Source organism: Propithecus coquereli, unplaced genomic scaffold (assembly GCF_000956105.1).
Source record: "Propithecus coquereli isolate 6110/MARCELLA unplaced genomic scaffold, Pcoq_1.0 Scaffold100, whole genome shotgun sequence".
Classification (NCBI taxonomy): Eukaryota; Metazoa; Chordata; class Mammalia; order Primates; family Indriidae; genus Propithecus; species Propithecus coquereli.
This window is the reverse complement of record NW_012133859.1, coordinates 3,570,456-3,586,947: the sequence shown is the minus strand read 5'-3', so window position 1 is coordinate 3,586,947 and position 16,492 is coordinate 3,570,456. Positions and strand designations below refer to the sequence as shown.

Sequence of the window (16,492 nt, the reverse complement as noted above, 5' to 3'; positions counted from 1 at the left end):
TAACTGTCCTGTGTTATTCCTATTATTTCTAGTTTTGTCTCCTGGTCTGCAGTGTGTGCACATTTTTTACCATCTTGGGAAGTTACATTCCTGGGGTTATACTCAGCTATCTACTATGTAAGTATGTATAGTAGAACATTTGGCTAATTTGTGTGATACATATGGTATCATTTTATGGTCAACAGACCTTTGTAGTTTAGAAGAAGAGGGATGAGTTCTTAATTATAAAACAAAAAGGAGATTATCCTTTAATCTCCTGTTCTGCAAAATTTCTTCTTTTTTCCTAGAGATATTTTTATATATTTTAAAATTGGAAGAATAGCTAGTGAATATATAGTGAATAATTTTATGTTAACTTATATCAATAAAACTGTAAATAAGCTCTGTGCCCACCCCACCCCCAAAATACAAGACCCTTGTCTTTTTGCATGTTCTATGGCTCAAAAAATAATTAAAACCATAATGAGTTACCATTGTATCCTCACCAGAATGGCTAAAATAAAAAATACTGACCATATTAAGGATATGGAACAACTGGAATTCTCACATACTGTTGGTGGAAAGGTAAAATGGCAAAATCACTTTGGATACCAGTTTGGCAGTTTCTTAAAAACTTCTATATGACCCAGCCGTCCCACAGCTAGGTATTTACCCAAGGGAATTGAAAGCATTGTCTGCACAAAGACCTGTACATGAATGTAATTACCAGATTTATTTGTAGTAGCCAAAAGCAGAATGCAATCCATATGTCCATCAACAGATGAATTGGATAAATGAACTGTTACCGTATACCATTGTGTGATATATTATCTATACAATGGGTTACTGCTCAGCACTAAAAATTAGTACATGCAACATTATGGATAGATTTCCAAATAATTAGGCTAAGTGGAAGAAGCCCGATAAGAGACTATATATTGTATGACTCTATTTATATATAATTCTAGAAAATTCCAACTAATCCTTAGTGACAAAGCAGGCCAGTGGTTACCTAGAGATAAGGTGGGTGAGTGCAAGGAGAGGCAGGAGGGAAGGATTAATAACGTGAGGAAACTTTCGGGGGTGGCAGATATGTTCACTATCTTGATTATGGTAATTCTTTCTTAGTTGTATACATATGTCAAAACTTACCGAATTGTTATCACTTTAAATATACAATTTATCATGTGTCAACTATAAAAAAATGCTGTTTAAAAAGTGTGGAATTTCTGCTTCTCCTGAAAAATATGAAGATCTGGCACTGCAACCTGGACAGTTACTCTTCACTTAATTAACTCATATTTTCCTATTTTTCTTACACTGGCTTTTCAAATTTACATATAATTTCTTGGTTTCTAGAGATATTTGAGTTTGCAGCTCCTATTTTAAAAAGGTAATAGGGGACATTTCCTAACAACAAAGAAGTGAACTTAGGAATACAATACATTCAGAGTGGCAATCTTCATTTCTTTTTATATTCCTAATGCATCATACAAATGGCAAATGGTTGTAGCTAAAATCCATTCTCCCAGATAGAACTCATGTGCAATAGAGTATCAGGCCTTTGATCTAACTCTTTAGGAGTTAAAGGAGAAGAGGGCTGGGGAATGAGAGTCTAATTTGGGCAAGGCTTTATTTAGATGGTTTGCATTAATCTCCTTTATACTTCACAATAACCCCAAGAAAGTATTACTGATGAGAAGCTAATAGATGATAATAACTTTCCCATGGTAAAATGGCATTTAATAAATAGAGTTGAAGTTTTAATCCAGGACTGTTGTCTGGAAAGCATGTAATCTTTCTATAAGTTTTGAGGGTAAAAGGATTGAGGGGAGGAAGTTGATCTAATTGCAAGTCTAAAAACAATGCCTATGGGCATGGCACACTATTTTTTCGGTAAGAGGATGTAGTATTTTGTGAAATACTAAGATGTAGCCTTCTAAAATAAAGGGCATTTTACCTAAATTCTCTTCCTTCTTATATTTCAGTACTGTGTGCATTTTTGTGTCCACTGTTTAAGTGTAATGATATTGGACAAAAAATATACAGCAAAATCAAGTCAGTTCTGCTGAAACTAGATTTTGGAATTGGAGAATATATTAATCAGAAGAAACGTGAGAGATCAGGTAGGTAAAGTCTGAATTTTAGATTCTATGCATCAAATGAGACAGTAACAGGCTCTTTTTATGAAATCACCTTTAATACAGTTCAGGGTACCTTTAGCCTTTTACTAAATATTATTATAGAAGCTAATCCCCTCAAAGTAATATATATATATCCTTTCCTATTTAGACTTTTGTTCTTTTCTCAAACATACAATTGAATAAATTGACTTTTAAATCTAAATTGTCAGGGGAGGGAGAAAAGGCCTCAACACTCTATATTTTGCTATTTGTGATTTACTTTATTTTGTTTGGGGTTGGACTATTATTGCAAATAAAAAAATAACACAGGTGGGGCTAACAGAGTGGGAGCCATATGAGAGGGGATTGAAAGAACAGGGGAAGGAAAAGAAAATAGAGGAAAAACCAGTACGATCATTTTTTACTTTTTAACTTGGCCTGTGACCTTCTAGGTTCTCAAACATGCACCAGAGTCAGCTGGAAGGCTTATTTAAGCATCCATTGCTGGGTCCCACCCCAGAGTTTCTGATTCAGCAGGTCCAGGGTAGGGCCTGAGAATCTGCATTTCTAAAATGTTCTCAGGGTTGCTGCTGGTTCAGGGACCACACTGTGAGAACCACGAATGTGGACCATTTCCTTTAGATCAAACATTTCACAAATATGTGAGGTTTGTTACGTGCACACAGTTAATTATATGGAGTATCAGAGAATGTGAGGAATGTGGGGTAAAATATATAATGAAATAACTACACCATGTCAAAGCTGTCCAAGAAACTGAAAGCTTCCAAATTTTTTCTCAACAGAAGCAGATAAAGAAAAAAGTCACAAAGATGACAGTGAATTAGACTTTTCAGCTCTTTGTCCTAAGGTATTTTTTTGTTTAGTTTTCCATTCCTGTGTGGTTTGACTGTAAAATTATTTACATGTACCAAAGATGAATGATTTTTCTAATAGACTCCTCCTATTTCTGAAAGATGATTGAATGATTTCAAAAGGAAAATACTCATCTAGTTTTTATTATTCTGACATTTTTGGGTTCAGTATGGCTCTTTCAATGTATTTCCTTCAGCAGTTTAAAATGTGCCACTGGTATTTATGTTAACACAGATTAGCCTCACTGTTGCTGCCAAAGAGTTATCTGTGTCTGACACAGACGTCTCAGAGGTGTCCTGGACTGATAATGGGACCTTCAACCTTTCAGAAGGATACACTCCACAGACAGACACTTCCGATGGTATGCTAATATTTCTGGATATCTTCATTTTTATTATTATGAGTACGTGCAAAAATATTTAACTTGTGTCAGCTATTGAATGGATAAGTAAAATGTGGTATATCTATACAGTGGAGTATTCCTTGGTTATAAAGATGAATGAAGGCCAGGTGTGGTGGCTCATGCCTACAATACTAGCACTCTGGGAGGCCAAGGTGGGAGGATCACTTTGAGGTCAGGAGCTCGAGACCAGCCTGAGTAAGAGGGAGACCCCATCTATACAAAAAATAGAAAAAAAAAATTAGCCGGCCGCTGTAGATCATGCCTGTAGTCCCAGATACTCAAGAGGCTGAGGCAGAAGGATCGCTTGAGCTCAGGAGTTTGAGGTTGCAACGCCACTGTACTCTAGCCAGGGGGACAAGCAAGACTCTGTCTCCAAAAAAAAAATTAAAAAAGTGAATGAAGTACTGATACTTGCTATGATATGGATGAACCTTGAGAACAATAGGCTAAGTGAAAGAGCCAGACACAAAGGCAACATATTGTATGACTGCACTTACATGAAATGTCCAGAATAGGGAAGTCCATATAGAGGGAAGATAGGTTAGTGGTTACCAGGGACTGGAGGAAGAAGGGAATATGAGTAACTATTAATTGGTATGAGTTTCTTTCTGGAGTAATGAAAATGTTCCAGAATTGGGTAGTGGTAATTGTTGTACTGCTTTGTGAATATACTATAGAAGGGTGAGTTTTTTGGTATATGAATTGTATCTCAAAAGCTGTTACATTTTAAAAAGTGTGAGGGGGAAAAATCTAACTCATTGTCCAAATCTTTTATTTTGAAAACAAAAGAAATGGAAACATTTAAAAAAATTACGTTCTGAAATGTCTGGTGGCATTGCTTTTAACAATAACGAGAGGAGAGAAAGAAGCTAATCCTATACATTCAGGGCCAGTCCTCATTGAGAGCAACTAAAGTATGGAAGGCAAGTTCCCTGAGTACAAAACTGACTCCGAAGTTTCTCATATGTGTCTCCAAATCTAAAAAAGCTTCTTTGTTTTTAATAATTAGGTTAAATACAATTTAATATTGGAGAACACAATGTTGTGTACTAACGCCATCCATAACCTCAATTGAGAGACAACGCTTGTGCAATAACTTAACGTTTGTTAGTCTCACTGGATTATTTTAAGTGGTCTTAGCCATATACTGAACACGTGAGCAGACTAGATGAATAAACTGTTTCATAGGTATTTTCCAAGAACATTCTTTCTTTTCTATAGCAAGGAGGGAGAGAGGCTGTGCAGTGTTTGGAGGCTAGGAGACCCAAATGGAGTCTTGCCTGTGTCACTAGCTGACTGTATGGCCTTGAATAGGTGACATTTTTGTGGGCCTCGATTTCCTCATCTTTAAAGTACATTAGAACAAGAAGATCACAGAAGCTTACTGAAGCTCTACAAGTTCAAGCTCATTCAATTTCTACAATGGAGGTCATTTTAAAGATCAGGATTATGAGTACTTTGTTCTTAAGCATCCTATCTCAGATTTACACAATAAAAGGGACAGTAATAATACAACCCAGATATAAGGCTTTTCACTAATTGAATTGAAGATTTCAAATCACTGTTACAAGGAGTTAACTGTTACACTGAAAGATTTTCTATGAAAAATAAAACCAATATAATCAGTTTACCTCCTAATCTGACATTTCAAATGTCCTGAATCTTAGAATGGTCAATTTCGGCTGTAGTTACAGCCAGCCAAATGTTTCCATAGCTGTTGGGTTGCATATGGAATAAAAGGAACAGTATCTTCGTCTCATTAATTTAAACAAACACAGGTTTCAGATACTCAGATATCTCTCCATGTATGAAAATACTGAGGCTGGATAATATTCACTATCTGATATGCCAGAGCCCATGAAAACTTCCAACTGAAGTATTTTTTATTTCCTGATAATACATATGCCCATTGGCTTAAGATAATTCCCACCCTAGGAGCAGGATGAAATTTTTATGGTGAGTGCTTAAACTTTAGTCAAAGCCTCAAGCTAATATTAGACAAGGTTGAATATTAAATCATTACTTACAGTGTTTTGTGCTTAAGAGTAAATCTAAAGATACAGGGGATGTGTCTTTGGGAGGGGGGTGTGTATATAAAGAGAGTGTTCCAGATTTGGGAGGGGTCCAAGATGTGGTTAAATTGATGCAGGTTGACTCAGGAGGATAGATGAATTGCCAAAGTTGCACAGAGGGTTCAGATTAAAGTCAGATATCTTTTAGACAGCTCTTTTATTTCAAATTTGTTATGGTGCTTAAGCATGAACTTCTGTTATACATTTCACAGATCTTGACCGACCTAGTGAGGAAGTTTTCTCTCGAGATCTTTCAGATTTTCCATCTCTAGAAAATGGCACGGGAACAAATGATGAAGATGAATTAAGCCTTGGCTTGCCCACTGAGCTCAAGAGAAAAAAGGAACAGCTGGACAGTGGTCACAGACCAAGCAAAGAGAGGCAATCAGCAGCTGGTCTCATCCTCCCTCTGAACAGTGACCAAACCTTTCACTTGATGAGCAACTTGGCTGGGAATGTCATCACAGCTGCAGTGACTGCTGCTATCAAAGACCAGTTAGAGGGTGTGCAGCAAGCGATTTCTCAGGCTGCACCCAGCCCAGAAGAAGACACAGACACTGAAGAAGGTGATGACTTTGAACTACTTGACCAGTCAGAGCTGGATCAAATTGAGAGTGAATTGGGACTTACACAAGACCAGGAAGCAGAAGCACAGCAAAATAAGAAGTCTTCAGGCTTCCTTTCAAATCTACTTGGAGGCCATTAATCTAGGAATCAGCAGCTTGCAACAGAGCACCAAAAAAACCACCAAAAAAATTTCAAACAAGCAAAAAAAAAAAAAAAAGAAAGGAAGAAAAACAGAAAAAAATTGAACTATAAGCTTTAATTATTACCTTAGATTTTTTGTTTTACTTTCCCTTATGCAGTGAATTGATTGGATATACATCAGCGGATGCTGATAGACTGATATTTCTGATAGTTATTTTTATGTAATAAGCATGGAAATGAACTTTATATATACACACACACTGTGTTGTCAGAGATAAATATTGGGGGTTGTTTTTAAGCAAAAAGAAAAAAACCAAAACACCAATTTATTAAAATCTTCCTATAAGTATTCTTTCTTCTTTTCTTTACAATTAATTTTTCAAGCATGCAAAAACAGTTTATTGTAATTCATTGAAAAATATTAACAATTAATTGTGAATACATGCTGTATCAGCTCCCTTATTCCTAATACCTGGAAACAGTTTTTTAAAAATAAAAAACAAACTGATAGATTTTGATGTAAAAAGGCAGAAATTATCAAGGTACCTTTAGTTAAAGGACTTGGGAAATACTATCAAAATTAATTTCCTAGGAAAAAATTTAAAAATATATTTAAGTACTACGGATAGGCTGAAACATTGCCATGTTATTTCGCAGTTGTAGACTTAGGCTTACTTGTGAAGTGGCATGCTCCATTGACGGCCATCTCTAGTCTTGCAATGGGTGGTATTAACCCATAGAAAGCAAGTAGTTATATATTACATAGACAATGGCTACGATGTAAACAGATTCAGCTGTTTTGCTGTTCATTTGTTGTATGTTTGTCATAGGGATGTTATGAGTGCAGATCTGTTCTGCTTGCTCAGACTTAAACCTTTATCTTTTATATTGTGTCATGGAAAAAGTCTCCTAGAATTCTGAAACTAGTGCTTGATGTTCTGAGTGATGTGGTCATCAACAATAAAGAAATAACTCTGTTTTCTTAGTCTGTATAGATAGAGGAGAGGAACTTGCTTGGCTTGATATTTATTTGCCACTGAAGTCTAAATATGTAATCTGTTTATTCTTGGGAAGATAGAATATATTTTTTTCTTTTAAACTTTTTTGGATCACTTTTAAATAACCAAATTTGATTCATGGTTTTTAACAAAGGACTAAAAAGCAGAAACCACGCTAGTTTTGTTTTTGTGATACAAACTTTAAATGTTGGGGGACCATGTCAGCAACTACCAAAAATCTCTTAAATCTTCAGGTATAGCTGGCATTTCTGCAGATGCACTCAGACATCTGAGACCCTCAGAAAGGAAGGATAATCTAAGACTATAGGAAATTTGTGTTCTCTTCCTTTCATTTTATCCCTTTTCTTATATTTTTAAAGATGAATTATAGGTAATCTGACATTTTAATGTAGCATCTCTTATTTATTTTTTCTTTCTGAGGTATTAAAATATCTAGACTGAATTTTGCCAAATGTTAAAGGGAGAAAAGTTACTGAAGACTTTGAACATTTGCTTTTTGTGACTGACTATGCTGATGTGTCCTTAGTGCCTCATGATTGTGTTTGATGTCCTTTATTGATAAAGTGAGCCTGTGCCTTTATTATCTTGCCCATTTTAATACAAATGGAAACCTGGTGTTAGAACATCTCTGAACTGTGTGGGTTTTGGAGGAATATACCTGAATTCTATTCAATAAGAGTTTCTGGACATGAAAAAATACAGTCACATATTTATAAAACAGTTGTTACCAGGATTCTTTTATTTATGTGTATGTTTCTTCATTTTAAAAAATATCCTTTATCACAAAGTCAAAAAGTTTAAAGATCATTTCAGTTTTTTCACTGAGGAGAAAACAGAAAGTTAAATAATTCGAGTAATTAAAGAGTGTGTTGTAATTCACTGGACAAGCTTACAAGAAGATAAACTCAAGGGCTGATAATGTTTGATGGTATAAACAATAAATCTAGAATAAAATGTTATAAACTCTAAATCAAAAAGGGTTTGAGAATGGGGATAGTTTGGTAGAGTAGAAAAATGTGTTAGCAGCACTATGGAAGAGACATACCAGCTCTCAATGGACAGTAGCATTATAACTATATATGTACTTTGATAATATTTGTATAAGAATATATGATTGCAAATTTATATAATACAATAATGGTACTGTTCTCAAAACTTATAATTCAAACAAACACAGGAATGTTAAGGGTGTGTGTGTGTGTGTGTGTGTGTGTGTGTGTGTTTTGGTAGGGCGGGCACTGTTTCTGGTGTAAGATGTAGTAGCAAACTTGTGATTAACTAGGGAACTACATATTCTTTACCAAGAGAATTTATATCAATAATAATATTTCCCCAATATTGAAACAACTGATAAAGAATGGCTTGTAAGATCTAACTGGAATCCAGTCATTAAATGTGAACCATAGGTTTTTTTTTTTTTAAATTAAGAGCTGTAGAAAGGTTTTGCATACGTCCTATAAAATGCTGAGCAAAACCATACAACGGGAATAGCATTCACCAATCATGCATTTTGATCTGAAGCAATAAAGCAGTGCTCAGAGGTTGAGGCTTGTTTTGAAAGGTCAGTTCAGGCTTGGATATTCTCATTCTGAAACACCTTTGCTTGTTTCTTTTTTTTTTTTTTTTTTTTTTTTTTTGAGACAGAGTCTCACTCTTTTGCCCGGGCTAGAGTGAGTGCTGTGGCGTCAGCCTAGCTCACAATAACCTCAAACTCCTGGGCTCAAGCGATCCTCCTGCCTCAGCCTCCCAAGTAGCTGGAACTACAGGCATGTGCCACCATGCCCGGCTAATTTTTTCTATATATTTTTAGTTGTCCAATTAATTTCTTTCTATTTTTTTTTTTAGTAGAGACGGGGTCTCGCTCTTGCTTAGGCTGGTTTCGAACTCCTGGGCTCAAACAATCCGCCCGCCTCAGCCTCCCAGAGAGCTAGGATTATAGGCGTGAGCCACTGCGCCCGGCCCTTTGCTTGTTTCTTACCCTAAAAATCTTCAAAATCAGTTTCTTAAAAACTGCCTCCTCCCTAGTTTAACAGAATATTAGGAAAAGAAACTTTTATAAGGTTGTGCAATTGGCAAACATCCTCAACATATTTAGGCATCTCACTCTGATATTTGAAATAAGTGCAACTTTCTTCCTTTTTAAAAAAATGGCAAATTCCAGCATACTACAGATTTTAGGCAAGAAGTGAATCCACATTTAAGAAAAAAAGTGATTTTTTAATGTTTCTATTATGTTTATAATTTAGATTGGTGTATTTCTTTACACTTTTGCAGCTGTCTTAGTTGTAAGACAGGAAATTATTCTGAAAACCCTTACTGAATTACCGTTGTCACATGATTTGTGTCACGATGAAGTTAGAAAGTCTCAGAACTATATGTTTGTGTATTATCCTCCATTTCCACCACAGCATTTATGGTAGGAAGGAATTCAGGAAATATGAGTTCTGGTTCTGATGTTAATATTATGGCCCTAACACACAATGTCAAAGTCATATAACTTCCCCAAGCCACAGCTTCAGTTTCTCCCAAAATTATTTATTTCCCCTTAAAATAAGGAAGTTAATTGTCATCCTTTCACACAGGGGTGTCTTGAGAATGAATGATAAAAAGTATCTGAAGCACTTTGGGCAGGGGGGAGTCTGTATAAAACCAAGATAGTGATTTTTTTCCTGTGTGTCAACTAAGCCATCCTTTTAAACATTAAAACAAAGGCAATCAACAAGCAACTGCTTACAAGAAAACTCTGTAAGGTTATTTTAATGGGCCTAGCACTGTATCAGTCTCACTGTCCAATAAACGCCTGTGGAATAAATGGATGGAAAGTGTTGCAAAATGTCTATTATTTCAGTTGGCTCTGTCAACCATGGGTAAGGTTCTATACTAGCCATTTTTAATGGTTATAACACTTAACTAGTTCTGAGAAAATCACCTAATAATTCCATACCTGTTTCCCTCATCTACAAAATAAAGATACAATAGATGTTGCAAGGATTAAATGTCTTAAGGCTGGGATTAGCAAACTATAGCCCATAGGCCAAATCTGGCTTGCCACCTTTTTTTGCATGTGCTACAAGCTAAGAATGATTTTTTTGTTTGTTTTTTGGAGATTGTGTATGTTGCCCACTCAGGCTGGGCTCCAACTCAAAATCCTCCTACTTCAGCCTCCCAAGTGGCTGGGACTACAGGCGCACACCATTGTGACCAGCTTTTTACATTTTTAAATAGTTGAAAACAATCAAAACTATTTTGTGATGTGAAAAATAAATGAAAATCAAATTTCAGCATCCATATATAAAGTTTTATTAGAACATAGCCATGCTCATTCATTTATGCAGTGTCTGTGGCTGCTTTTATCTTATAATACAGGAAAGCTGAAGAGTTGTGACAGATCTACAAAGCATAGCATATTTACTATCTGGCCCTTTTCAGGAAAAGTATGCTAATGCTTAGTGTAATACATAGAAAACACTCAGTTACAGTTAGGATCCTATTTAATCCTCATGACTCTATAGTTAAGTGGTATTAAGAACATTTTGCCAAAGAATAGGGTAAATAAATTGTCCAAGGTCAGCTAGCTAGTAAGGGGAAAAACCAGCCTGACCCCAAAGCCTATTCTCTTTCCAATATATCACATTATCTAATACTTATTAGCTTTGTTTTTTGATGCATTAAGAATGATCATAATCTTAAATAGTTTAAAGGAATTTTACTAAATATTAAATATTGGTTTTATTAAAATTTTCTTTTTTCAAAGAATCCAGAAACTAATTGATCTACATTGTTTTAAATGCTGTGATAAACAGGCTTTGCTGTAAATTCTAATTCCTTATTAAATTAAGAAGAGAAGACTTCATATATCAAGATAGCCAAAAACGATTGATTCAAATCTTTCATAGCACTTAACATTTTTATGAACACAGAATTCATAGAAATTGTAAACCATATTATAAATGTATTTTAGTTTTTATTTCTTCTATATTTGTTACCCCCCAAAAGTTAACCTCAACCAACCCAATCTCCTTTGTCATTTTCCTTTAAAAAACAACAAAAAAACCCCAAGGTGCCACTGCAATATTTGAAAAGCAGTAAGCCTGTCATAAGAGACTATTGTGATCAGAATATCAATTGACTTGAAGACAATGTTATTAGCTTTTATTTTAAATTCTGTAATTATCAAAGATTAATATCCCAAAGTCTTCCAAGACTGAAACAGGAACCACGTTATTGTGTATACTGTCGCTTCTACAGTGTGCACCATAACTGGTGTAGTCTGAGAATGAAGTCACCTATCTTAAGGGCTATGTGACAGTATCCAGAAGAAATTCTAATTTTTAATATTTTCAATTTTTTTGTTATGGGTGATCTTAGTTTGAGTTCTTCAGCAGAGTGATCAATTTGGTAATAAATATTTTTGAAAGTAGTATTGTCAGCAGAGATTAGATACATTAAGATAGTGCTGTGGATGTGCCACAGAGAGATTTAACTCAACAGTCCCCTGGTTTGCATTTACCAAGTAACTATAGACCTGCTCCTTTCCTGTATTTCTCAAATCAGTTCCAGATACGGTTACTGGATCTACTTAAGGTCCAGTTCTATTCCTGATGCCAAAAATGTAAACCATTTCTATACTATGTTGTTATGTGTGATGAAAAATGGATTCTTTTTGACAATCACGAGCATATAAACTGAAACACTCTGTGACTCTCAACTGTTTACCAAATGAAGAATGAACAGCAAACACTAGAATTCAAGTCTCTTGCTAATGATACCTTAATATTTTCTAGTCTCATTTTTCCTTGTTTGCCTGTATCCTATGCTTCACACAAACTAGACATAGTTGTCTTAAATATGTCCTTTATTTTACTCCCTCCACAGTATTTCTTCTACCTGTTCCACCTCCCTTTTTCCACTTGCAGAAAAAGTCCTCAATCCTCTCCTCCCACAGGACTCATATGAAATGTCAACTCCTTAATGAAAACTTTTCTGATTTCTCTAATTGCATAAGATTTCTCTATTCTAAATGCTCATTGCCTCTTTCTTTATATTTCATTGTAGCAGATCCAGTCTTCATTTGACTAAGGTCATTAAATATGAAAGGTCCAATTGTGAATCAAAAGCATAGTTTATTATGAAGCAGTACAATTAAAGTATGTGCCTCAACTATTGACACAGTTTTGCCATCTTAACAGTAGCTTGTTTATGCCAGCAGCAACAAAGCCTGCAGAGTGAGTGGCGATGAAATCACGAAAGGCATTTTCCACAGCTTGTAGAGAACTGAATATTTTTCATTGCAAAAAGTGGCCCAAAGCCTGGAAGAAGTGGTAGTCAGTTGGTGCAAGGTCTGGTGAATATGGTGGATGACAGAGAATTTCCAAGCCCAGCTGCTATAGTTTGAACAGCGTTGTTTGTGTGACATGTGATTGTTTTCTTGCAACAGGATTGGCCTGTTTCTATTGACCAATCTCAGCTGCTTAATTGCAAGCATCCTAATCATTTCATCCAATTGGGTGCAGTAGACATCTGCTGTAATCAATTGACCAGGGTTTCATGAAGCTGTAGTGCGTATTACCAGTACTGGACCACCAAACACCATTAGCTTTTTTGAGTAATATTCAGTTTTGGACTGTGTTTCCGCATTTCATCTTTATCCAATCATTGTGCTCAATGCTTGTGATTGTCAAAAAGAATCCATTTTTCATCACACGTAACAACATAGTATAGAAATGGTTCACATTTATGTTGTGACAGCAAAGAAAGGCAAGCTTTCAGATGATTTCTCTTCTGATCCTTGTTTAATTTATGTGGAACCCATCTATCCAGCTTCTTTACCTTATTTCGAATGGTCTGATATTGTTGGAATAGTAACGTCAAAACTTGCTGCTAATTCACATATAGGTTGAGATGGATTTGCTTCCACTACAGCTTTCAGCTCATCATTATCCATCCACCTTGGTCTCAGGTTGCCCACGTGGCTCATTTTCAAGATTAAAATCACCAGAACAGAATTTCTCAAACCGTTGATGTACTGTGCGTTCATTTGCCACGTCCTTTCCAAATACATCATTGGTATTTCAAGCTGTCTGCACTGCATTCGTTCCACGACAGAACTCATATGTGAAAATAACATGAATTTTTGACTCATCCATGGTTTTACAAAAATTGCTCAAAGAAAATTTGAAAGATAATCACAGGCCAACACATGCATTTGCAAGACTGAGGATGTACCTTCACAATAAAACAAGAAGGGTCAAAGTGAAATGTGAGAGCTATCAACTGTCAAACTTAGTACTTAAGGCAATAGGACATTTCATACTTGATAACCTAATTTATTATAGTTGTGTATTTTTTTTTACCATCCCTAACAAATCATAAAAAACTCTTTGAGGGTAGGAATGTCTTAATTTAGAACCAGTAGATTATTATAAAAGACAGATACCATGGGGGAGAGATTATGGGAGATATTGAAAACTAGGCAAAGGAATGTAAACTTTATCTTATGGGCAACGGGCAACCATTTTTTAACAGGACAAGTGACATAAGAAGAAAAATGACACAAGAAAATTAAATTCACTGTAGAGTAGGCTAAGGGGAAAGAGTAAGGTCACCCTGGAGACTGCAGAAGAAGAGGAGTACATTGGAAAACTAATATAGTGGAGGAAACAATAACCCTTTATAGAGGAAAAGTAAAGAACCTATGGAGCGCTCAAAGATGCTGAAATGGGAGGATCATGAAAATACACTGGGGGAGACAGGGAGGAAATAATGACCTGAAGAACAGACGCAGGAAGAACCGTATAAGAGTGATAATAGGAAAGAGTAAAATCAGAAGTTCTTTACTTTATACAGCCATCTTCTGCTTTACTTTTTAGGGAAGCTTGAAAATACACACTGCTTTGCTTATTCCAGTTGATGACTAATATCAGCCATATTTCTTAAAGTGGGTATTTGTCCAGAGGGCTCAGCTATTTTAAAAGATTTTGATAATCTCAAAGTAAGTTTTCTGGAATAAAAATCATCATCAGACTCAACTTTTGCATTGCAAAGATTCATTTAACAAATACTACACAATCTATATATTGGCACTGGTCTAGCATCGGGCTATACAACAATGAAAGGAGTGCCTGCTCTCGTGGAGCTTATATTCCAGATGCAGATAACTAACATGTAGTGTGACTAGTCATCCTGGTTTGTCCAGGATTGAAGGGTTTCCTGGGACGGAGGACTTCCAGTGCTAAAACTGGGAAGTCAGTGACAAAAAATGTGAGTAGTAGCCAGTCTCCCAAGGTGATCACCAAAGACCACCCCACTTCTCCCTCTCCTAGTATTCATGCCCTATGTAGTCCCCTCCCACATTAAATAGGGCCAACCTGCATAAGCAATAGCATGTCATGGAAATGACTGTGTGACTTCCAAGGCTAGGTCAAGACACTACGGTTCTACTCTGCTCTCTCCATGGGAAGCCGATTGCCATGTATAAGGATGCTCAAGCAGTCTTACAGAGAGGTCCACTTGGCAAGGAACCCAAACCTCTTGCTATCAGCCATATTAATGAGCCATCTTTGAAGGCAACCCTCCAGCCACAGTCAAATACGGTCAAACCTTCAAGTGACTTCAGAGCTGGCAGGCATGTTCACTCATAAGATCTGTAGTCAGAACCACCCAGCTAAGCCACTCAAATGCCTGACTTACAGAAACAGATAAAGTTTGATGTTAAATTTTGAAGCAATTAGATACACAGTAATAGATAACTAATACAGTGCTATAAAGAAAAGTTATGCCTGTTAAGGACTTTGAGTGTAGGCACTATTTTTGACAAAAGAGTTTGGATAAGCCTCTCTCACAAAGGCATTTGGGCTGAGGTATAAAAAGTAAGGGAAGCAAGCTAGCAAAATGACATTATGAGCAGAAGAATAAAGGACTTCTCCCATCCAAGTACTAACCAGGACCACCCTGCTTAGCTTCTGAGATCAGATAAGATAGGGTGTGTCTAGGATCCTGTGGCCTGTAGATGGGCTTTCTAAGACTTAGTACCAACCAAAGATGCTTGCTTAGCCTTGTTAAAAGAACATAGAAATGTCACTGCGCCTGAAGTGGGGTGAGTAGGCTGGGGAAGTGGGTGTGGCAGGAAATCAGAGGTAGGGATGGGGTGGTGGCAGATCCTGTAGGGTCTCACAGAATAAAAAGGTGTTTGAATTTTATTGAGTCAAGGGCAACCACTGGAGCGTTTTGAGCAAAAAGAGCAGCACCACCTGTCTTATATTTTTAAGAACGACATTATCTTCTTTGGCGCTATCGGTAGCTTGGATTCTAAATATGCAACACTCGACTCTGTAACGAAGCTGACTCTGGTTCTGGCTAGGCTCTTGCAGACGAATCTATGCCCTCCCCAGGTCTTTCAAGTTCATGTTTTCTGTAGAACTGTGCTGTGCGATATGAACGAGGCTACACAGACAACTGGACATCTGAAATGGGGCTAGTCCCAATTGAGATGTGTTAATTGTAAAATGCACACTGGATTTCCAAGACTTAGTATCAACGAAAGAATATAAAATATCTCAATTGTTTTAGATTGATTACATATTGCAATGGTAGTTTAGATATACTGGGTTAAACAAAATACATCATTAAAACCAATGTCACCTATTTCTGACTTTTTAAAAATGTGACCACAATTAGATTAAAAATTACATATGTGGCTTGGATTATATTTTTATTGGACAGCGGCTCGACCGTACTATTTACACCTAGCAGGCACACTTTCCATTCAAGAGTTTCGCCTGTGCCCTTCGCTGGAAGCGCCGCCTCGGAAAGGCCCAGCCTCCAGCCTGGGCTGTCCGGTTTCCCAGTGAATCGTCCAAGACGGCCGGGCGAGGGCTCTGGTGGTCCCACTGGAGGGCGAAAGAGCAGCCTTCACTTTCTTGACATCCATTCACCGGGCTCCAGGGCAGCAGCGCGCGATACTCAGAAAAAACTCGACCCTAGCGTCACTGACAGGACCATTCCCTGGGGGCCTCCCAGGGCCACGGGCAGCCCCGGGCCCCGCATTCCTCCCTTCTCGCACAGCCGTCACCTTAACTGCGTCACACCGCACGACACAACCACCAAGGAAGGTAACTGGGAGGGTAAGACGCCATTCTAGCCACACCCACCTCAGGAGGACCAGGCGGATCCACTATCTGGTTAACCACGGGATTCCCTCGCCTTCCGGGACCGCGCCGCGGCGGGGGCGTGGCCATAGGCTGAGAGGCGGGATTTCCTGTACAGCTGTTAAAAAACTTCCGGCATGTGCCGGAAGGGCTCTCAGTGAGAATCGGG

General features: G+C 37.1%; 1 protein-coding gene across 2 annotated transcripts in view; it reads left to right on the top strand.

The window, feature by feature from the left end:
* Positions 1-7,908, top strand: part of FAM134B (family with sequence similarity 134, member B) — an 88,753-nt gene extending 80,845 nt beyond the window's left edge. For both annotated transcript variants that reach the window (XM_012642759.1, XM_012642767.1), the window contains 5 exons: positions 33-117; positions 1,968-2,105; positions 2,906-2,970; positions 3,210-3,336; positions 5,663-7,908. In XM_012642759.1, coding sequence (XP_012498213.1) covers positions 33-117; positions 1,968-2,105; positions 2,906-2,970; positions 3,210-3,336; positions 5,663-6,156 — 909 coding nt within the window. In that variant the 3' untranslated portion in view covers positions 6,157-7,908. The remainder of the gene's footprint in view (positions 1-32; positions 118-1,967; positions 2,106-2,905; positions 2,971-3,209; positions 3,337-5,662) is intronic.
* Positions 7,909-16,492: the final 8,584 nt, after the last annotated feature.